This window comes from Micropterus salmoides, unplaced genomic scaffold, assembly GCF_014851395.1.
Source record: "Micropterus salmoides isolate LMB-PRFRI ecotype aquatic unplaced genomic scaffold, ASM1485139v1 Ms_hic_scaffold_18, whole genome shotgun sequence".
NCBI classification, from domain to species: Eukaryota; Metazoa; Chordata; class Actinopteri; order Centrarchiformes; family Centrarchidae; genus Micropterus; species Micropterus salmoides.
In genome coordinates, this window is record NW_024040928.1 from 32,403,778 (window position 1) to 32,428,291 (window position 24,514).

Consider the following 24,514-nt stretch of genomic DNA (forward strand, 5'->3'; position numbering starts at 1 on the left):
TAACAAGAATAACTTTATTTAAAAGTTTTTAAAAGACAAAACAAACCAGCTCATTAATATAGAGTCAATAACTGAAGACGGTCGTTATGATGTTTTTCTTCAAACATGTGATGCAAACAGAGTTTATTATTATTATTATGAATAAAAACATTAAAATTCAGCTGAGCGATGAATTAAATCTTCACATGTTTAAAGTTACTAACGACTTTCTATCTGGAGGCTCTGACAGTCACAAGCTTTTATTCTGGCGGCGACTTCCTGTTTGTTTGAACACTAACGAGCCGTCAGCTGCACGACCTCCACAAACTGTTTGTTCTGATTCAAAAGCTTCTGTTAATCGTTTCTTATTAAACCCCCCCGACCTGCGTCCAGCAGCACAAACAGACGAACAGAATAAAAATGAGATGATTTAGTTTTATTATTAAACTGATTCATCAGAAACACGAACGTCCCTCTGATCAGGTACTTCATGGTGTCACAGTAGGAAACTGCTGGTTTCCATGACAACGACCTCTGACCCCTGAACAAACAGCTGCTGCTGAAGATGAGAGGAGACAGTGTGACCCTGAGTTCAGACTGTCAGGACAGTGTGACCCTGAGCTCGGACTGACAGGCTCAGTCAACAACAAGTAGATTTCATTTCTTCTTCTTGTTTTAGTTGTTTTATTCTCTGATTATGGACGTAAAATATGTGTCTTCACTCAGAGCCCCTAAATGAAATGACATCAAGATGAAATAAAACTTTATTGGTCTCTTTAGGTCAGATCAGAAACACTCTCAGTGTTATGAATAAAGTCATAATTTTACACAGACTAATGTGTAATATAAATAATTAGTAAATAAAATTGTAATAATTTTTAAAAAAACGTCTGCTCACATGTTTTTCACCTCTCAGTTTTTCCTGCAGTGTCGTTTTTTCACTTCGTCGGCTGATTCTTCAGGAGGAAACGCTGAGCGCTCTGTACCGTGTTCTGAAACAAAACCACCAAAAACAAACATGTAACATCAGCACAACCACAAAAGTGAACAGAACACATTTCCTCCTGAATCTGAATAAAGTATCTTCAAATATGAACTCCGAGGAGTCACAGATGAAGCATCACTGCCAGAGTCTCAGGGTTATTGCGCCTGCAGGCGAGACTCAGGGAGTAAAATCTCATTAGTTCTGCACTCCAGATTAATAATTGATGTTATTGTGATAAATGTCTGAACATTTAATCTTTAAAACGTAACGAGTCTCTGCTGTAATGAAAGAGTCTGAAGGTGTTAACGAGGAAACACATCTGTTCCTGTTTCCTCATGAAGAAACTCTCGGCTTTAGAACACATGCTTTTATATTTATGGAGATTTCTCTGAACTTAAAATACTTCAAAATACTTCAAAACAAAATAAAACACCTCCATGAGCATGGCCACCGTCATCGGCCCCACACCTCCTGGAACAGGTGTGATGAATCCTGCTCTCTGATTGGCTGAGGCGTAGTGGACGTCGCCGACGACCCGTTTCCCGCTCGCCTTCGTCTTATCTGTCACTCAGAGGTCAAAGGTCACACAGAGCAAATTAATTACTGTTAATATATTTAACAGAAATCAGAGTTCAAACACCAAAGGAAAGCATCTTATTAGTACCACATGCAGTACCACACGCAGTACCACACGTAGTACCACACGTAGTACCACACTTAGTACCACACGCAGTACCACACTTAGTACCACACGCAGTACCACACTTAGTACCACACGTAGTACCACACGTAGTACAACACGCAGTACCACACTTAGTACCACACGCAGTACCACACGCAGTACCACACGTAGTACCACACGTAGTACCACACGTAGTACCACACGCAGTACCACACTTAGTACCACACGCAGTACCACACGCAGTACCACACGTAGTACCACACGTAGTACCACACGCAGTACCACACTTAGTACCACACGCAGTACCACACTTAGTACCACACGTAGTACCACACGTAGTACCACACTTAGTACCACACTTAGTACCACACTTAGTACCACACGCAGTACCACACGCAGTACCACACGCAGTACCACACGCAGTACCACACGTAGTACCACACGCAGTACCACACGCAGTACCACACGTAGTACCACACGCAGTACCACACGCCGTACCACACGCAGTACCACACGTAGTACCACACGTAGTACCACACGCAGTACCACACTTAGTACCACACGTAGTACCACACGCAGTACCACACGCAGTACCACACGTAGTACCACACGCAGTACCACACGTAGTACCACACGCAGTACCACACGCAGTACCACACGTAGTACCACACGCAGTACCACACGTAGTACCACACTTAGTACCACACATAGTACCACACGCAGTACCACACGTAGTACCACACGCAGTACCACACGCAGTACCACACGTAGTACTACACGCAGTACCACACGCAGTACCACACGTAGTACCACACGTAGTACCACACGTAGTACCACATGCATTACCACACGCAGTACCACACGCAGTACCACACGTAGTACCACACGCAGTACCACACGTAGTACCACACGCAGTACCACACGTAGTACCACACGCAGTACCACACGTAGTACCACACGTAGTACCACACGCAGTACCACACGTAGTACCACACGTAGTACCACACATAGTACCAGATGAAGTACCAACTGTAGTACCAACTGTAGTACCAGTGTGTACCACACGTAGTACCACACGCAGTACCACACGCAGTACCACACGCAGTACCACACGTAGTACCACACGCAGTACCACACGTAGTACCACACGTAGTACCACACGTAGTACCACACGTAGTACCACACGCAGTACCACACGCAGTACCACACGCAGTACCACACGTAGTACCACACGCAGTACCACACGTAGTACCACACGCAGTACCACACGTAGTACCACACGTAGTACCACACGCAGTACCACACGTAGTACCACACGTAGTACCACACATAGTACCAGATGAAGTACCAACTGTAGTACCAACTGTAGTACCAGTGTGTACCACACGTAGTACCACACGCAGTACCACACGCAGTACCACACGTAGTACCACACGCAGTACCACACGTAGTACCACACGTAGTACCACACGTAGTACCACACGCAGTACCACACGCAGTACCACACGTAGTACCACACGTAGTACCAGATGAAGTACCAGCTGTAGTACCAGTGTGTACCACACGTAGTACCACACGTAGTACCACACGCAGTACCACACGTAGTACCACACGCAGTACCACACGTAGTACCAGATGAAGTACCAGCTGTAGTACCAGTGTGTACCACACGTAGTACCACATGTAGTACCAGATGAAGTACCAGCTGTGGTACCAGTGTGTACCACACTTAGTACCACACATAGTACCACATGCAGTACCACACGTAGTACCACACGCAGTACCACACGCAGTACCACACGTAGTACCACACGCAGTACCACACGTAGTACCACACGTAGTACCACATGTAGTACCAGATGAAGTACCAGCTGTAGTACCAGCTGTAGTACCACACGCAGTACCACACGTAGTACCACACGTAGTACCAGCTGTAGTACCAGCTGTAGTACCACCTGCAGTACCACACGTAGTACCAGATGAAGTACCACATGTAGTACCACATGCAGTACCACACGCAGTACCTGACGTAGTACCACACGTAGTACCACACGTAGTACCAGATGAAGTACCACATGTAGTACCACACGCAGTACCACACGTAGTAACACACGCAGTACCACACGTAGTACCACACGTAGTACCACACGTAGTACCACACGCAGTACCACACGTAGTACCAGATGAAGTACCACATGTAGTACCACACGCAGTACCACACGTAGTACCACACGTAGTACCAGCTGTAGTACCAGCTGTAGTACCAGTGTGTACCACACGTAGTACCACACGTAGTACCACACGCAGTACCACACGTAGTACCACACGTAGTACCACACGCAGTACCACACGTAGTACCACACGTAGTACCACACGTAGTACCACACGCAGTACCACACGTAGTACCACACGTAGTACCACACGCAGTACCACACGTAGTACCACACGCAGTACCACACATAGTACCACACGTAGTACCAGATGAAGTACCACACGTAGTACCACACGTAGTACCACACGCAGTACCACACGTAGTACCAGATGAAGTACCACACGTAGTACCACACGTAGTACCACACGCAGTACCACACGTAGTACCAGCTGTAGTACCAGCTGTAGTACCACACGTAGTACCAGCTGTAGTACCACACGCAGTACCACACGTAGTACCAGCTGTAGTACCAGCTGTAGTACCAGCTGTAGTACCAGCTGTAGTACCACACGTAGTACCAGCTGTAGTACCACACGTAGTACCACACGTAGTACCAGCTGTAGTACCAGCTGTAGTACCAGCTGTAGTACCAGCTGTAGTACCACACGTAGTACCAGCTGTAGTACCAGCTGTAGTACCAGTGTGTACCTGCTATGTAGTTGATCCCACAGTCGATGACCACGGCTCCCTGCTTCACCCACTCTCCTCTCACCATCTCTGCTCTTCCCGCCCCCACCACCAGGATATCGGCTCGGCCCACCTGCAGACAGGAAACGCATCATCACACATACAAGAAGCGTTTACATTTGGGATAATAAAAGAAATCCTCATCATCCTCCTGAGGTGACGTCACCTGGTCAGGTAGGTCTGCGGTCTTTGAGTGACAGGTGGTCACGGTGGCGTGGTTCCACAGCAGCAGGTCATGCATCGGCGCTCCGACAATCTTACTGCGACCAATCACAACCGCGTGTTTCCCCACCACAGACACGCCTGCACAGGAACAGGAAGTCACAGGTGAGACGCGTAAAGTCCAACTAAACGCTTTGTCGCACTGAACGTGGCTCACGAAGCAATCATGGTTAGTCAGCTGTTTACCACAAACTGTCAGTCCTTCATGTTGTGATAACGGTGTGGTGCTACACATGTTCACACAGTCATCATCACCACATCACTGCAGTCGAGATTAAAGGGTTAAATTAACTGTGTGTGTTGTATTGTGTGTGTGACCTGTGTGTCTGATGAGCTCCATGCAGCCGCTGGGGGTGCAGGGGATGAAACAGTCCTTCAGGACACCTCGAGACAACTTCCCTGCATTGACACAGCTCAGACTGCGCACACACACAGGTTTGTGTTACTATCTTTGCGGGGACAGGAACCCTACATTACATTTATTCCTTTAGCTGACGCTTTTATCCAAAGCGACTTACAATTGCTAAACATGCTATACATGTCGCACGCCTCTGGAGCAACGAGGGGTTAAGTGTTGCTCACCACAGTGGGGGATTGAACCCGGGTCTCTCACATTTCTCTCACACCAAAGGCAGGAATCACATTGCGCCATCGCCGACCCTATAACCAAGTCTTGACCTTGAGCTGAGCCCTTTTAACTTGTGGGGTCCAGAATTTGGACCCTACAAGTAAATTTGAATCCTGGTTTTTGGACCCCATGAATACAGTAAAAGAAGCTCGCTGTAGATATAATCTGATTTAAGAGGATTATTCCATGTTGTTAAAGGTCAAAGCAGTTGGTCAGGAGGTTCAGAGGTTTATATCCAGGACAAACACAAACATGAAACCACAGAACAAAAACCCTCCAGGACGTGAAAAGAAAAGAAGAAGACAGACTTCCTGTGAGGACTCACCCATCCACGTCTTTCTCTGGAGAGACGGCGTTGGTGATGAGGTCGGTGTCGATGTGGTTAACGGAGTCCAGAGGCAGCTGGACGATCAGACCGTGGACGGACGGGTTCTCGTTGGCACACATGACGCTCTGCAGGACCTGCAGCACCACAGGAAACAGGAAACAGTCAGAGCGGCAGCTTCCGCCACGGCCGGCTGTCTTCGGGGTCGTCACACACCTCGTCCTGCGTCGCCGTCGTCGGCAGCCTCACGTGTTTCGCATCGATTCCAATCTGCAGACGAGAAACTGAAAGAGTTACCAAAGCTGCAGCAGTCAGCATCATTATGTCCCCTTTGTTTCACCGTTAAAGTGACCTTAGCCTCGTTTTATTCTGTGTCGGGTGCGACTTAACAAAACCAAGGAGGGTTGACACTTTTTATTTCTCATGAAAATAAATCACACATTTCAGAACTTTAATTCCTTCACTGCATTTGCAGAATTATTTTATTGGGCTACTTTTTTTCCTTATTGAACTCTAATATATTTACTCTAAGAGCCTGTGTGGAACTTTCCCAACGCACGCACAACAAAACAAAACATGCACAAACTGAATCCCCAGAACCATTGACAGCAGAGGAGCAACAGATTCCAGAATCCGTCTTCGGTGCACCTCACCTGGGCTGCAGCCCTCAGTTTGGTGCTGATGTACAGGTTGGAGTCGTCTCTGTCTCCCACCTGAAACACAGGTGAGCACCTTCAGGTTATCAGGAGGGGAAACAGGAAGTGAGAGCGCCCTAAATGTTGGTAATAATCACTCTGGGTCCTGGTTTCTCTCTTCAGACTGAGCTGCTGAGTCAACAGACCTGTAAGACGACCAGACTGGGTCTGAACCCTGAGAACCGGGTCCTCATGGTCTCCACCTCCTGCTTCAGCTTCTCCTTCACCAACCTGCTCACACACAGACCCGGATCAGTTCTTAAAGTGTTTAATCCCGGTCCCGTCCGGTCCCTCTGCAGGAACCGAGACAAACTGGTATGTGGACCGACTCACTTGGACGTCTTGATGCCAGAGACGACAGTTGCCATGGTGCGCCTGCTTCCTTGGAAACAAGAAGGCCGGAGGCGGAGTGGGAGGGCGAGCGAGGATAACATGACTGAGAAAGAGAGAGAGAGAGGGCGAGCATCAGGTAACATCACAGTGAGAAATAATGAATTATCTCTTAATGAGCTGCTGACCTGAAACAGACAGGAAGAGGACAATAAACTCTTTAAAGATCAATCAATAGGTTCTGATTTATTGATCAGTTAGTGTATTTAACAAATCTCTGATCGGCTCCTTTGTGGCCAAAAGTATGTGGACAGCTGATCATCCACGTGTCAATAAAATATCTGCTTGTTCAAAGTCCAGCGTTTCCCTCTGAGTGCAAAGTAGCTAATACTGAAGTACAAGTACCTCTTAAATACAATATCTGAGTAAATGAGCTACTTTTAACCACCGTAAACAAATGACACACACACATTTGAACTGACTTGATGTTAATGAAGCTCATCGGGCTGCCGGTTCAGCACGTTCTCAGCCCAACTCGTCACATATGGAAGCATCGCTTTTTAACAACTTCAACAATGTTTTTGCCCATGTAGGGCTCCACAGCTCCTCAGCCACCTCCTTATGTCCTACACCTGCTTTTAGGATTCATAAAGAACGCTACCCAGTTCTTTGAACTATGACGCTAAGGTGTTTTGACCATGTGTCCATATGTGACGATTTCAGAGTGAGAATGTGCTTATAAAATGTTTAGTAATATTATTACAAAACAGCTGAAGGTTACTTACAAACACAAATACTGTGAACTGGTTTTCTCAGCTCTTTACTAACTGATTTATAAAGTTATGTTACTACAAAGACATAAATAAAGTTGTGTTACTATGGAGACAGCGTGCAGGGCGTTTTCACAGGGACACAGTTCAGTCATTAAACATGTTAATCATTAGAAACTAAAGACAGACTTTGTGTCTGTGAGCTCGGCTGTTTCTCCTTTAATAAACAAACACAAATCTGCCTGCAGCTTCGCTTCTTCGCCACGTCAACAGACAGCAGCCAGAAAGTTTCCCATGATTCATCTGTGCAGCTGCAACAGAGTTAATGTGGCTGCAAACAGACGAAGCGAAAGAAACAAGCAGCAGCAGCAACAACAACTTACCTGAGAGACGAACAGAGTAGAACTGAACTCTGCAGGAGGGTGAGAGATCCTGTGATGTTTGATCAGCTGCTCCTGTGTGTGAGTGTCTGAGTGTATGGAAGCTCATTAATGACAAAATACTCAAACCAAACTGTAATGTTGATCATCCTGTAAGTGAAAAATAAAATCTATTCAGAAACTTCAGATTGTATTTGTCACAGGCCAGGTTTCCATTTGTGTGTAGAGCAAATCTTTTACCATTTCCAGAAAATTGGAAAAGAAAATGTGAATTCATGCATTTTGTCGCACTTTGCTTTTATCAACACAACAACTTTTCCAACCCGTTCTCACACTCAAGTCATCACATATGGACGCTTTGTCAAGACACATTGGCGTCACAGTTCAACGCACTGGGGGAAGCCCTGCAGCACCATTTATAAACGCCAAAGGTAGGTGTAGGATATTTAAAAGGAAAGTCCGATCAAAGAGCTGAATGAGTGGATCAGAAACCGGAATTTCACACTGGTGTTTGTTTAACATGTGAAACAAACAGTCAATGTTTTTATTACGTCAGTTGCGTAAGTTACACAAGTAACGTTACTTAACTTACGCACCGCAAAACTTCAAATAATAGCTGAGTCCGAAATAGCTTTCTGTCCCATTTACTGGAATGGAACACATTTTGACATATAAACGCAGGTCTCGATTAGAAGCCTGGTCAGGTTTTTACAGAAGTAAAATGCTTTTTTCCCATTACCTTGCTGCCTTCAAAATAAAAGCGCCTAAGCCATCTGTCAGAGCTATTTCAAATTAATAATTGGTAGTCAATATGTTATTTGATATATATAATTTTATACAATATTCATACTGGTTGAAACAAATAGTTTTATAGCAGCCTGTTCCACATCTTTGCTGAGCAACAGTTTTTTTGCAAATGGAATTAAAGGCCAGCCCCACATGGACAACTGTCCCAAATATATTCAGGGTCAATTCAGTGATTTTAACAAATATAAGCCCGGGCAATCAAAGTTTTACGGTAAGTTAAGTCACGTAAGTAATGTTATTTTAATCCAAACCTTGATGGTATTACAATTACAACATTTCACAACATTTACCACTAGTTTTATTTTGAAAGTCTAACCAGAATCAGACATTCTTTATTGATCCCTGAGTGGAAATTCTTGTGTCATAGTTGCTCACATTGCACATAAAAGTATTAAGGAATAGAAATAATAATAGAAATTTGGTAAAACACTTTAGGACCCGTGTCCCCCTCAGACTTCACTGTACTCTTCCCACCTCTGATCATTTGTATTATACAGAATAAACTGGTCCATGTGTTTAAGTGGATCCACAAGAAAACTCTCAAATATTATAAAAAGAATACTTGACTTCCTTAGCTCTGTCAGACTCAGTGTGTGATATTGGTTGTTCATTTCTCACCGTGTCAGATCTTTGCCTTTTAATCCAGGACTGGATTTTGGCCTCTGTTCCCCACCAAAGTCCGGATCTTCGTCGCAGAGTTTGTGGTGGAAAATGTATGTAGAAAAATTTTATAAATTACAGCAAACTGTTTGTTCAGAGAGTCTGACCAGGAGGAATTATTGCTATCACCCAGTCAGCAGTCTGTGAAGTCTTTCTCAGCCCTGAGAGAAGCTGACAAAACAACCTCAGAGGTATTTATTGAATCAGAACAGGGGGCCCTCGAGTAGAGCTGAAACTCAGCCAAGCAGAAAATCCTTGAGCATAAGAACAGACATCACAAGTACACAAGGAGGAAGGATTCTATTTTAAGTACAAACATTCAAACAAGCTTTTTTGAGTTAGTATAACAGAGTGATACAAACAATAAATAGATAAAACAAAAGTCTGCAATGTCGTCTTTACTCCATGAAATATAGGACAGCTGATCAGCTCCAACAACACACAAACTGTCCTAATTAGTCACAGTGATAATTAAATATTATTAAATATTTCAGATGTGAACTAATAATAATAATAATAATAATAATAATAATAATAATACAGTTTATTTATAGGTGCCTTTTAAAACACTCAAGGTCACCAACACTCAGTCTTTAAGTAGTATAAACATGGCAGAAACTAAAGTACAGGTACGTGCAGTACTGCAAATGTGACACCACAGCAGGACTGTTAAAAGGAAAACTTTGCTTTGAGTTCAGACTCAGTACGACTGTGTGTGTGTGTGTGTGTGTGTCAAGTTATCAGTGTTTTTGTTTTACTATTGTGGGGTTCAAAAATAGTTTTTTACTATACTTGTGGGGACCAACCAACTTGTGGGGAACAAAATGCTTAGCACTTGCATGTAAGTGCATTACACATTAAATTTATTATTATTTATTATATAAATGCTGGACCCCACAAGTTGAAAGGGCTGTTTGAGGGTTTTAGGGTTCAGGTTAGAACGAGGTTCAGGTTAGGCAGGTAGCTGTGATAGTTGAGGATGAAGAGAATGCATAATGTCAATGACAAGTCCCCAAGAAGATAGTTAGACAAGTGTGTGTGTGTGTGTGTGTGTGTGTGTGTGTGTGTGTGTGTGTGTGTGCACGTCTTACTAAGGAGTTTCTGAGAGTTCAGTCTGAACTGAATCAAACCAGCAGAAGGATCCAGACTGATAGAAAGTAGGGAGGTCAAAGGTCAAACTGGAGGAGGAGGGACATCCTAAACTGCTCTCAGCCAATCAGATTCCAGACTGTCAGGGAGGAAAGAAGAAACAGCCCCTTGACAAGAAGGAACAGAAGGAGGAGGAGGAGTGTTCTTTATCTCTTCATTGAAACAACTGTACTTCTCTTTCATTAGATGTTGTTTTTAAATAAACAGTTTCATTCCGTCTGTTCAAACTGTGAGTCAGATTTATATGAAAGGCCGTTCAGGGTGAAAACACTGAAATACGGACTGACAATATGTTCACACTCACCACCTCCTCACACAGCAGGATGCAGGCTGCTTGTGTGTTTCTGAGTGTGTGTGTGTAAAATAATGTCAGTGTTCAGTAATGTCAGTGTTTGATTGTAACAGGAAGTCACTGATGTGTTAAATATCCCTGGTTTATTATTATGAGTCTGTTGTATTTCTAAGGTCTGCAGATAATTTCATGTTGCAGATCATAAAGTGAAGTGTTGTAGATTTAATTGTGTTCGACCTAATTTTATTTTGAAAGTTAGCAGAGGAAGTAGTGTTTTTTCCTGCATTTGACATGAATTTGCAAAATCTTCTATGAGGAAGGCATGACCCGCCCTACTGTGCCTCTGATTGGCTTAGTCTGATGATGATGAACAAGAACTTCTTGTTCTTTTAGCAAAGATTTGTCACCTTCAGATATTTCATACACTTTGTCTGCTTAATCACATGAAACAACACAAATAAAATAGACAAAAATATGTCCAAACTTTGTAAAGTGTTTTTTCAAAGTTTTCACTTTGTAAAACAGCTTTCACTTTGTAGAAATGTCTTCTCTTTGTCAAAATATCCTCACCTTGTCAAATAAGTCCTCACTTTGAAATAGTGTTCTCAGTTTGTTGAAACGTCCCCGCTTTGTGAAAAGGTCCTCAACTTGTCAAAATGTCCTTACTTTGTCAAAAATGTCTTCATTTTGTAGAAATGGCATCACTTTGTAAAAACATCCACACTTTGTCAAATTGTCCTGTTTATGAAAATGTCCTGATTTTGTCAAAATGTCCTCAAATTGTCAAAAATGTCTTCATTTTGTAGAAATGTCCTCACTTTGTGAAAATGTCCTCACTTTGTTGAAACGTCCTCACTTTGTCGAAACATCCTTAATTTGTGAAAACTTAAATGCTTTGTGAAAATGTCCTCACTTTGTTTAAACATCCTCAAATTCTCAATTTGTCAAAAATGTCTTCGTTTGTAGAAATGGCATCACTTTGTCAAATTGTCCTCAATTTGTGAAAATGTCCTCAATTTGTCAAAAATGTCCACACTTTGTCAAAACGTCGGTTCTTTGTTAAAAATGTCCTCTCTAAGTTGAAACGTCCACACTTTGTTCAAATGTCCCCGCTTTGTGAAAATGTCCTCACTTTACATCCTCACTTTGACAAAAAAATGGGAAATCTTTCTCGAGATCTCGAGATGACAAACCATAGCTGAATATGTATTTTTACATTTGTGATGTGTGAAATCATATCCACAAAAATACAGAGTGACTTCTAAACCAAACTGTTTTTGCATGTTTGCAAAATGTGGTTGGTGCGTTTCTCTAGGATTATGTCAGAAAGTATTTCAGTATCACTTTTAATCTAAGGCAGGGGTTCTTAACCTTTCTGGAAGTCCAACCCCTTTTTGAAGTTGAAAATATTTTGCGCACAGTCATGCTTTATTGTGAGCATGTGAAACAGTCTCACTCTTCACTTCTTCATAAAAACTTTCTGTTGTTGAAGAGGATTATGAAAAAAAAAGACCTTCATTGAGGATCAAACACACAACTGTTAGACTATGAATCCTGTGCTCTACCAACTGAGCTAACCAGTGACATAAAAAACACACTGAAATTATCATTAAGAAATGTTCCTGTTTCGTTATTTCAAGATCACAAAAACATCATCCCGTTACCACAGGGAAACAACATTTGTTATCTCAAGATTCCGAGATAATTGTCCTGTTTTCACAGGAAAACGGAGTAAAAAAAGCATTTGAATCGATGGCCGCTTAGGGCTTCCGTAGATCTCTGTGGAACAGATTGGACAAAATTCCACAAATGTGTAAAAAGGATCTAACAAATGTAATAAAACCCACAGTTTGACCGAACGCAAACTGCAAATGTGTTTTGTGGATATGATTTTACACATAACAAATGTAAAAAGACATTTGTGGAAAGTGAAATATATATAATATAAAATCTTCCATAGATCTGTTAATTTCTTTTCTGATTGATATTGCATTATTTAAACACAGTTAATATCATATGAGACTTTTTCTTTGTGGAGATCCACCTGACCCAAAGTGTACCGGAACTGCACGCATGCACGCACGCACGCACGCACGCACGCACAACCAGCTGCAGAATGAGGTTTGTCTTCTTCTTCATCTTCTTCATTCCTTTCCTTCCTGAGACTCAGTGTGACTCTCTGTTCAACCTGTTTCCTCGTCTCTTGAGACAAACGGAGTAAGGACTAATTTAAAACTTCCAAAGAAATAAAAAAATAAATCTGCAGGTCAGAAATTAAATGTGCAGAATGTGTTTTTATATATATATAAAATAATCCTTTTTGTAACACTGAACATTAAACACTGATGCAGAGAGTTAAACATGATGTATTTAGCAGGTAAATGTTGTTTGAGTCTCAGGTGTAAGTCACCTGAGTGCTGATAATCTGAGATCAGGTTTGTCAACAGGCAGAAGGAATGCAGCCGAACCACAGCATGACTCACTTCCTGTTCACCTGAGACACACCTGATCAGAGGCGACAGGTTCACTGAAAACCATGTAGGTCCAAGACTTTCAGCCTGGTTGAGATTCAGGGATCTGGTGTCTTTAATTGATCTATCTGGCTTTAAAATGGATCAGTTATCATAGTAATCAGTGCTTCCCAACCCGTGGTCCACAGGCCGAATCAGGCTGAATGAAAAAAAGGTCAGAGAATCACTAATGCAGCGAAGAGAGCAAATAAGTTTGGAAACTCCTGATATCAGAAAGGTCAAAGATTAAATTGCAAACCTGAACACAAAGTTACAACCTTTCAGACATTAAATGAAAATATAAAATATAAAAAAGAACTTTGAATTTACAAACGATGAAACTAAAACACCATAAAGAAAAACCCAACCCTGAACGTGAAAGTTAGATATGCCAGTTTACAAAGAATTTAAATATGTCGTCAGTGACCGTTTCATCATGTTGGTGAAAATAATCTGGATCATCATCATCTTTCTAACCAAACATGAAAATAAACTCATTGACTCAGGTGACCTGTGAGGCTGCCTTACTTTATTATATCTGAGCCTAAAGAATAAAGAATACAGACAGCACCAATCAGAGAGACGTCAGAGCTTTAGAGATGTGAGTTATCAAACCCATTTATAATTAATATAATTACGACATTACCTGGTTCCCACACTTTGCCTCATTAATAACTAAGTGTTAATGCGTTTTAATGATAAGATGCTCAACCTGATTTTCATTTAAAAAAATTTTTTAAGTAAAACATTTAAACCTTTAAAAGTCTGAAGCTCTGACACATTAAACATGTAGTTTAAAATAAATTCTGAATGCCTCTGAATGTTTCAGTGATACTCCCATGTGAACAGGTGAACAAACCGGTGGAACAAGTGAGTCCATGTGAACGCAGCTCAGGTGTGTCATCACCAGTCCAACAGGTCACTCCCCCTCCACCCCCGCAGGAGCCAGGCGGACCGGTCGGACCTCCACTCCTCCCTCGGTGAGGAGGTTCAGGTATAAATGAAGGATCCGGTCAGAGCTTCACAGCCCGGCGGACGCTGCTGATCCTCTTTGGTCTAGTGGTTCTCAACAGTTCAACAGTACTGAACCCATGTTTGTGAAATGTTTAGGACCACTGGATCAGAGTGAAGGAACTCTCATCTGGTTCCTATCATCAGTCAGAAGACTCTGTGGAGCTCTTTACTTTGGATCTGACCCGGCAGCAGAACCTCAGGTGGGCTGAAAGGACCCTGATTGGACTGATTCCAGCTCAGACTCTGTTTTATTAACTCTTTAAAGGTTTCGCAGCTGTCTGACGGACGTCTTGTGTTTCATGATGCTGGCGTGTTTTCTCTCCTCAGCTTTGACTGTTTTTCTAGTGTTTAGTGTTTTTAGTATTTTATTCTTGTTTGAGGGCAGCTGGACACAAAGCTGCCGTCTCTTGACTTCGTCCCTTCAGACAGAGGAAGCTCAGTGATCAGGAGAAAGGTGTTTATTAGTATTGTTAGTGTGTGTATATTATAAGTGTGTGCTGTCTGTGTGTTTGTCTGACTTCACCCCTGTTTATATATTTATGTATTTTATATTTATCACATTGCTGTTAATTTAACATTAATTAATTATATTATGTACTATATTATATATTAATTGCTGCTGGAGAGATTTTACAAAAATAAAATTTATTTAAATGTCATCACGGTTGATCTGCTGTAGTTTTTAATTACTGAATTTAAAATTAAGTTAAATCTGTGTTATTTTCTTAAAGATTGACCAACAGGATTCAAATGTGGGTTAAATCCTTGTCTCTGATTGGCTGTTCCTGCTTTTTTTTTGATCTTATGATTGATTTGATTTAAGAATACAAATGTTTTCCTCCTCAATTGTTCTGTAAATAAAAGCAGTTGCTGTAATTGTTTCTCGTGTTGAATTTATGGTTCAGTTTTCAAAGGTTTTGATGGAGCTTAGTTTTCCTGAGCAGAAGGAAAAACAATAATACATAATTAAATACATAAATCAATACCTCCCAAAAGTCTGATCACTTTGTAATATATATACTGTGCTTGTAGTGAAAAGTAATAATATTTTAAAATTCAAAAGTGTAGTGTATAATGTAATGCAATATAATAATAATAATAATAATAATAATAATAATAATAATAACAATATATATATATATATATATATATATATATATATATATATATATATATAATTAGTTAGGATTTAAAAATTCAACATATTCACAAATAAAGCCATTTTCTGATATTAAACAGCTATAAGCTAGTTTCAGATAATAGTACACTATTTAGGATAATATTGATTCCAGTTAGATGAAACAGCAGTTTAATTTTTGTCGGTTGTTTTCATTTATTAAATCCTCATTGAACAACAAGTTCAATGTTTTTTTCACGTGACTTTTCCGTACAGGGGATTAATAAAGAAATATCTTATTATGAAAGTTTGCTGTAGCCTTCGTCCTTTTTTAAGGTTGTGGTCAGTTCATTAGAAGTGACACCGACAAGCAACTTTATACAACTGAATATGTGCAACTGAGCTTCTCCCTCTTCTTTGTCTGCTGACAGAGTTAGTTAGTTAGTTAGTTAGTTAGTTAGTTAGTTAGTTAGGACCTTAACTGCATTCTGGAAAATATTCAGTTCCACCACAGAGGGTTAAAAACAATACGGGACAATAGATGAGACAAACAGCAAACACACAGTTTGAGTGGACAAGGTGATTTAAAAACACTCGTCCGCAGCTAAGTCAACAATGTGACTTTAAAACAGACAGCAAGCTGCAGAATGAGGTCCGTCTTCTTTTTCTGCTTCATTCCTGTCGTTCCTGAGTCTCTGAGATTCTTGCTGTTCAACCTGTTTCCTCGTCTCTCGAGATGTGTTGAGGTTATGGTTCAGTTTCCAACAAATAAATAAATACCCTCAAAAGTCTGATGTCTTTGTAATAAATATACGGTATTCCCCATTCACATGTTGGCATGTGTAAACCCCCCCCCTTCGCCAAAGGACAGTTACACTGACTGGGTTTCTGCCACAGGTTAGACCGGTTTTGACGTCACTCTGATGTTTTTTAGACTCTGAAGTTATGAGGCTGTGACGGCGTCCTCAGATCAGATCCACACAGACACCAGGACTGACAAGGAAGAAAAGAGCAGCTTCTTCTCTCCCAGTGTTTCCTCCACACATGAAGGTGCAAAGTGTCTGTAAGTCGACCTGAAGTGAGTTCAGCAGGTGAGAATCCGACCAAATGTCTGATAATCAGGATCACTTTGATCACATTGTGCTGGATCACTGTTTAACTGGACAGTAGAAATGCTTCTTGATGCTGATTGGCTGTTTCTAAATATCTCTTTGAAATCTGCTGTAGAATTTCTCTCCGAATTAAAGAACAATGATTTCAGAAAGATTTCCCTGTAATATTGTTCATGTTTCTCAAGTAGAATCAGCAGCAGTCTGATTGTAGTCTGAGCTCACATCATCAGTGAAACATGCAGGGTGTGTCTCTCATTTCAAGACTTGAAGACACAGACCTTAATTTTCTCTTGGCACCCAGAAAACCGCCAAATGCAGTTTATTCTTCAGCATATAACAAGCGTTCAGTGTTTAGACTTTCTAACTAATTTAAATTCTAAAGTGTCCTGAGATGTAAAGCTTGTTGTAATGAATGAGTGCAGCTCTCTCAGCATGTTGTTGTGTTTGTGTGAAGGTGTGGGCTCTGCTATGAATCAGTGTGAGGACAGAGAGGAGGGAGTCCCTCCCTCTAAAAGCACTCTGTGTGGGGAACATGACAGCCAGACCAAAGCTCAGAGGTGAGATGAGGATCTCTAACTGTCCAGGACTCAAATCACTCCACCATCATTATTCACTCTCAAAGCTCTGTGTGTGTTGTGTTGAAGCCCAGAGCAGCAGCAGGGACCAGACTCTGCTGGACCTGGACCTGGACCTGGACCTGGATCCAGCTGTGTGTCTGTGAAGAGTGATCGGTCTATGGAGCCTCCTCTTGCTTTTAAAGGACAATGCGGGTGAATAAAATTTAGTTCTGAGCTGCCCACAGTAAAGTTGCAGCCAGACAGACAAATTAAATTCTGCTAAGTAACCAGCTACGCTCCTCCAAGTGGTTGCTTTTTAATGTACCCAGGGTTTTGACAGATCTGGGGAAAACTGCATTGTCATATGTCTATGAAGATTCTCAGTCATCCAGGTCATAGTTATCCAACGAAGGTTAAAATGAAGGGCAACTGGACTTGGTTGAAGCTACTGGAAGACGTTTCGTCCCTTATCCAAAGGACTTCTTCAGTTCTGACTGACTGGCAGGGAAACTCAGCTGTTTAACCTCAGTGGGATCGTTATCCCGGGTCATCGATACCGCTGGTTCGTTAGTGTTCCTTGTTGCTGTGACGACAGTCGTTACAGTCGTTAAGACTACCTGTGGCCAAGACTGAACGACCATCGTTGGTATCTTCACCTGAGGCCAATAGGTTACGTTTGTTGAGTTTCCTGGGAAGTGATGAAAGGACAGCATTGTAAGTGGGGGATAAGTGGTGGCGTAGACCCCCTCCTCTGTTCAATGACGGCTTCTCAACCCTGGTGTAGATGGCTTCCTTGACACCTCTTTCAAACCATCCAACTTCTCTGTCTAAAATGTGCACCTGGTGGTCCTCAAACGAGTGTCCTCTGTCCTTCAGATGTAAGTAGACAGCAGAGTCTTGACCTGAGGAGTTGGCCCTTCTGTGTTGAGCCATGCGTTTGTGTAGTGGTTGTTTAGTCTCCCCAATATACAGGTCTGTGCATTCCTCACTGCATTGGACCGCATACACTAGATTGCTTTTCTTGTGTTTGTGTGTGGTCTTTGGGGTGTACCAGCATCTGTCTTAGTGTGTTCTTGGGTTTAAAAAACACAGGGATGTGATGTTTGTTAAAAAACCCTCCTGAGTTTCTCTGATACTCCAGACACGTATGGAATCACAATGTTGTTGCGTTTGACCTTCTTTGCAGTGAGGAATGCACAGACCTGTATATTGGGGAGACTAAACAACCACTACACAAACGCATGGCTCAACACAGAAGGGCCAACTCCTCAGGTCAAGACTCTGCTGTCTACTTACATCTGAAGGACAGAGGACACTCGTTTGAGGACCACCAGGTGCACATTTTAGACAGAGAAGTTGGATGGTTTGAAAGAGGTGTCAAGGAAGCCATCTACACCAGGGTTGAGAAGCCGTCATTGAACAGAGGAGGGGGTCTACGCCACCACTTATCCCCCACTTACAATGCTGTCCTTTCATCACTTCCCAGGAAACTCAACAAACGTAACCTATTGGCCTCAGGTGAAGATACCAACGATGGTCGTTCAGTCTTGGCCACAGGTAGTCTTAACGACTGTAACGACTGTCGTCACAGCAACAAGGAACACTAACGAACCAGCGGTATCGATGACCCGGGATAACGATCCCACTGAGGTTAAACAGCTGAGTTTCCCTGCCAGTCAGTCAGAACTGAAGAAGTCCTTTGGATAAGGGACGAAACGTCTTCCAGTAGCTTCAACCAAGTCCAGTTGCCCTTCATTTTAACCTTCGTTGGATGCATTGTCATACTATGCACCCTGGGCATGGAATAATTTGCAAAAAGATCTGAAATTGGAAACATGAATATCCATTGATAAATTTAAGAGTCTGATAAAGTTTTTCTTGAGAGGCCATTATGTTGAACAGATGTTTTTTTTTTTTTTTTGTCCAGTTGTATATGTAGCATTTTAATATGTTGTGTTTATGTATGGCTGCTACCTTGGCCAGGTCTCTCTGGTAAAGAGATTTTTGATCTCAATGGGACTTCCTGGTAAAATAAAGGTAATAAAAAAACAAACAACTAAAAGTCTAACTCTAACGCAGAGAAACTGCAGATTCAGCTGACAACTCACTACTAGAGACACCAACACATAAATATTTCTATTAAATCTGCTTTGAGGACACATTTGACCTGTCAGTTCTTTGTTCATACCAGGATCCATGAGCAGAGACCTGAACCCAGCTGTGTGTTCATGAAGAGTGACCAGTCCATGGGCAGACCTATTGAGTTGAAAGATGGACAGCATTCTGATAGTCAAGGGTAAGAATTTAAAGTGGGATTTATTTTTGTGTATCAGTATTAAAATATTTGAACCTCAAAATTTTTCAGCAGCGTTTTATCTCAGAACCTGGGCATTTATCAGTGTTGTGTTTCTATCAGGATCCAACAGCAGAGTCCAGTCTACCCTGCACCCAACTGTGTTTCCATGAAAAGTGACCACTTCATCCGTTTCTATTCCAAGATACAAGAAAAGCATTTTGACAAGTAATTGACTTTTTGCATAAATTGATAATTTAATATTTCTAAACAGCATTTTACCCAGAAATAATTATGATGAAGATGTTAGCATTTTTCAATGTGTATGAGGATCTGTTTCTATCAGGATCCACAAGATATAACACCTCACATATTTTACTGTTTGCCATTATATGTATCATCATATGTCTTCACAGAGTTAAGCGGCAGGGCTCAAAGGATCCCAGAGGTCAATCTGCTCAGCAGCATCAAGCACACCTGGACTCCATATTCATGGTGTGTAAATGTACAAACAGAGCTAATACTGCTAATTTTCTTTTATCAGGTGGCAGCAGAAACAGTTTGTGTTCAGTAGCAAGTGTCCCTGTTAGAGTGAGAGGAAGTGCTTGCCTCACGCCTGCCGCCGAAGTTGAATTGTCGCGCAGCACAAATCATTGGAAGAGAGACTGATCCTCGCTGTTTGTGAGTTTCCAGAATCTATTACTGTTTACTAAATAGGACATCAACAGGAGGGAATTCACATGACAGAGCATCCCGTCCAGGCAGAACAGATTGAGCTGGCAGATGGTGTGCAGGTTGCAGAGCGAGGCAGGCAGGCAGAGACCACAGATAACTTGTTAATCTTAGCAGGCAGGGGAAAACACACAGATTAGACACAAGGGAAATCACAACAAGAAAACAACAAAGGTTGTCACAAAGGTAAACATCTGATCTGGCAAATATGGACGGATCTGTCACTAGGGTCACGGTGTGTCGGTAGATTAACACTTGAGGCCCCAAAGTACGAAATAAAGAACTGAGAGATGGTTTATATACTGTTTAATTCTTCCCTTTGTAGTAACACATATACAGATATCCAGTAGTCATGCAGTAACAGCTGCGTGTTTATGTCTAGTTGTGGTTTCTTTAAAGAGGAAGAATAACAAAATACAACTGAATGAAGGAAAACACAATTTCCTCCATATGCAGTAAAATGTACTGTAATATTACATATCCTAATACAAACAATAATCAGGAATTATATGAATATTACTACATGTCTGCCAAAACTAACAATTTTCACGTGTTACGGTTCTGGAGAGGTTGGTGTGTGCATTATTTGTTGTATCTTTGGTTTGATTTACTTCCTTTGTTCACTGATTGTCTAATTTATCCTTTTACACCAAGTCTACTCCATAGCCATGTTGTGAGCATTTATTCTTATATCAAAATGAAGGCTGGGGGATTTTCTATGTTTGATAGAAAGGACTTCCTACCTTTTGGTTTAGCCCTCCACTAACTTCAGTGGGTGTAATATGGTAATCAAGAGTCTCTTCTAGAATTTAAAAATGTTATAAAACTGAATGGCTCAAATTCTGATAGTGGAATGAGTCATTTCATGGGGGTTGTGACACTAGAAAAACATTTCAGTTCAGGCAGGCGATGAAGTCAAACTCAGCTCATTCCAGCATGTCAGCTGATAGCAGCCATCTTCAGCAGCACATCAGCTGACAGCTCAGCTGATTCCACTCTTAGCATTCATTGGCAAATTAAATTAAAACTGCTGTTCTCTGGCCTAGAGACAGAGAGACAAGTCGCTGAGAACAAGTCGCACTCCGCCTGCACTGAAAGTATAATGGAAATATCAGAATGAATCCATTTGTTTTAAACCAAGGCTTCTTACTACAATTGTATGTGACTACTTGACAAAGCAAAATTTATCTAAAAAGTGTAAAACACAGAAAGTAATCAAATAACCACAATTAAATTTCACTCCGTTATACACCTAATTACACATATGTTAACAGTACTTATTAACATCAACTTGGAACTTTGGGGATTTGCTACATGTGTTCTTTATCAACAGTTCCTCATTATGTTGATAAAAAATCTAATCTGGCAAGCATTATGTTCACTTCAAAACATGTTTCCTTTTGTAAATTAGTGTATAAACATATTTCTACGAGACAGGGCAGTCCACAAAGTAAGTCTCCATGCTGCACTCTGCAGACCAGCAGGCTTTCTGTCTGTCACAGATGATCTGATGTTGACTTCTACCAGTTCACCTTTACATTTTCTTCTGTTCCAGCTGCTCCAGGAAAACATTGTCAGTTTTGTGAAGAACGAGGTGAAGAAGTTCCAGAGAGTTCTGGGTCCAGATTACCCAGAATGCTTAGAGAGTCAGAGGGAGGATGAGGAGGTGTTGGACGGTGAGGAGGAGGAGCAGAGGAGGAGCAGCAGAGAGGCATTTCTGAAGATCACACTGCACTTCCTGAGGAGAATGAAGCAGGAGGAGCTGGCTGAGCGTCTGCAGAGCAGTAAGAGGATTTGAACAGATTTAACATGATGGAAAGAGGAAATGGAGGCAACATGGGAGAAGTTTCCATTTCAAACTCTGCTGTTAATATGATGCACACATTTGGATCAGATCTATGAATTCTTCTGGGCTGAAACTCAGAAACTGTTCACAGCTGATGAGCTGAAGAGATTTCATGGAGGAGGAAAATAAATACCATCTTGATGTCTTAAAGTTTACATTAATCAGATTTACTGTAGCATCCACTTATTAATCACATTTGTTGTTTCTTCATTCAGGAACTGTTGCTCCAGTGTGCCGACGTAAACTCAAGTCTAACCTGAAGAAGAAGTTCCAGTGTGTGTTTGAGGGGATTGCTAAAGCAGGAAACCCAACCCTTCTGAACCAGATCTACACAGAGCTCTACATCACAGAGGGAGGGACTGCAGAGGTCAATGATGAACATGAGGTCAGACAGATTGAAACAGCATCCAGGAAACCAGACAGACCAGAAACCACCATCAGACAAGAAGACATCTTTAAAGCCTCACCTGGAAGAGATGAACCAATCAGAACAGTGATGACAAAGGGAGTGGCTGGCATTGGGAAAACAGTCTTAACACAGAAGTTCACTCTGGACTGGGCTGAAGACAAAGCCAACCAGGACATACAGTTCACATTTCCATTCACTTTCAGAGAGCTGAATGTGCTGAAAGAGAAAAAGTACAGCTTGGTGGAACTTGTTCATCACTTCTTTCCTGAAACCAAAGAAGCAGGAATCTGCAGCTTTGAAGAGTTCCAGGTTGTGTTCATCTTTGACGGTCTGGATGAGTGTCGACTTCCTCTGGACTTCCACAACAATGAGGTCCTGACTGATGTTACAGAGTCCACCTCAGTGGATGTGCTGCTGACAAACCTCATCAGGGGGAACCTGCTTCCCTCTGCTCGCCTCTGGATAACCACACGACCTGCAGCAGCCAATCAGATCCCTCCTGAGTGTGTTGACATGGTGACAGAGGTCAGAGGGTTCACTGACCCACAGAAGGAGGAGTACTTCAGGAAGAGATTCAGAGATGAGGAGCAGGCCAGTAGAATCATCTCCCACATCAAGACATCACGAAGCCTCCACATCATGTGCCACATCCCAGTCTTCTGCTGGATCACTGCTACAGTTCTAGAGGAGGTGTTGGAGACCAGAGAGGGAGGAGAGCTTCCCAAGACCTTGACTGAGATGTACATCCACTTCCTGGTGGTTCAGTCCAAACTGAAGAACACCAAGTATGATGGAGGAGCTGAGACAGATCCACACTGGAATAAAAAGAGCAGGGAGATGATTGAGTCTCTGGGAAAACTGGCTTTTGAGCAGCTGCAGAAAGGCAACCTGATCTTCTATGAATCCGACCTGACAGAGTGTGGCATCGATATCAGAGCAGCCTCAGTGTACTCAGGAGTGTTCACACAGATCTTTAAAGAGGAGAGAGGGCTGTACCAGGACAAGGTGTTCTGCTTCGTCCATCTGAGTGTTCAGGAGTTTCTGGCTGCTCTTCATGTCCATCTGACCTTCATCAACTCTGGTGTCAATCTGCTGGCCGAAGAACAATCAAACACCCGGCAGTCTAAAGTCTCCAGAGACAAACCTAAACTAATACATCTCTACCAGAGTGCTGTGGACAAGGCCTTACAGAGTCCAAATGGACACCTGGACTTGTTCCTTCGCTTCCTCCTGGGTCTTTCACTGCAGACCAATCAGAATCTCCTACGAGGTCTGATGACAGAGACAAGAAAAAGCTCAAAGACCAGTCAGAAAACAATTGAGGTAATCAAGAAAGAGATCACTGAGGATCTGTCTCCAGAGAGAAGCATCAATCTGTTCCACTGTCTGAATGAACTGAATGATCGTTCTCTAGTGGAGGAGATCCAACAGTCCCTGAGATCAGGACGTCTCTACACAAATAAACTCTCTCCTGCTCAGTGGTCTGCTCTGGTCTTCATCTTACTGTCATCAGAAAAAGATCTGGACGTGTTTGACCTGAAGAAATACTCTGCTTCAGAGGAGGCTCTTCTGAGGCTGCTGCCGGTGGTCAAAGCCTCCAACAAAGCTCTGTAGGTGGATATATGAACAATTTAAAAAAGCTTCATTTCATGTTTGACAAACATTTAGTTTGTGTCCATTGTTAATCCTTCATCAGGTTGGGTGGCTGTAACCTCTCAGGGAGAAGCTGTGAAGCTCTGTCCTCAGTTCTCAGTTCCCAGTCCTCTAGTCTGAGAGAGCTGGACCTGAGTAACAACAACCTGCAGGATTCAGGAATGAAGCTGCTGTCTGCTGGACTGGAGAGTCCCCACTGTAAACTGGAAACTCTCAGGTCAGGATTCAGTTATTCAGTTATCAGAGTCATGTAGGTTCATTTTCCTTCTGAAAACCTGAGGTTATGATGTTTCCCTGATTCCAGTCTGTCAGGATGTCTGATCAAAGAGGAAGGCTGTGCTTCTCTAGCTTCAGCTCTGAGTGCTAACCCTTCCCATCTGAGAGAGCTGGACCTGCGCTACAATCATCCAGGAGAGTCAGGGGTGAAACTGCTGTCTGATGGACTGGATGATCCACAGTGGAGACTGG

At 42.2% G+C, this 24,514-nt stretch overlaps 2 protein-coding genes across 2 annotated transcripts in view; one reads left to right on the top strand and one right to left on the bottom strand.

The window, feature by feature from the left end:
• Positions 1-9,424, bottom strand: mthfd1a (methylenetetrahydrofolate dehydrogenase (NADP+ dependent) 1a, methenyltetrahydrofolate cyclohydrolase, formyltetrahydrofolate synthetase). Its single transcript, XM_038727694.1, has 13 exons — positions 9,321-9,424; positions 7,899-7,984; positions 6,749-6,851; positions 6,562-6,646; positions 6,374-6,433; positions 5,937-5,990; positions 5,721-5,857; positions 5,086-5,186; positions 4,712-4,848; positions 4,507-4,618; positions 1,398-1,531; positions 878-971; positions 1-710 (listed from the first exon to the last, which is right to left on the bottom strand). The coding sequence occupies exons 3-12, from the start codon at positions 6,847-6,849 to the stop codon at positions 918-920; spliced, it is 975 nt and encodes a 324-aa protein (XP_038583622.1). The 5' UTR covers positions 6,850-6,851; positions 7,899-7,984; positions 9,321-9,424; the 3' UTR covers positions 1-710; positions 878-917.
• Positions 9,425-16,542: 7,118 nt separating this feature from the next.
• The window catches only part of LOC119909372 (NACHT, LRR and PYD domains-containing protein 3-like), a 116,996-nt gene continuing 109,024 nt past the window's right edge, over positions 16,543-24,514 (top strand). Inside the window, exons 1-8 of the mRNA XM_038727571.1 lie at positions 16,543-17,113; positions 17,201-17,326; positions 19,305-19,409; positions 19,530-19,634; positions 19,823-19,901; positions 21,694-21,922; positions 22,200-24,003; positions 24,090-24,263. Coding sequence (XP_038583499.1) covers positions 16,965-17,113; positions 17,201-17,326; positions 19,305-19,409; positions 19,530-19,634; positions 19,823-19,901; positions 21,694-21,922; positions 22,200-24,003; positions 24,090-24,263 — 2,771 coding nt within the window. The 5' untranslated portion in view covers positions 16,543-16,964. The remainder of the gene's footprint in view (positions 17,114-17,200; positions 17,327-19,304; positions 19,410-19,529; positions 19,635-19,822; positions 19,902-21,693; positions 21,923-22,199; positions 24,004-24,089; positions 24,264-24,514) is intronic.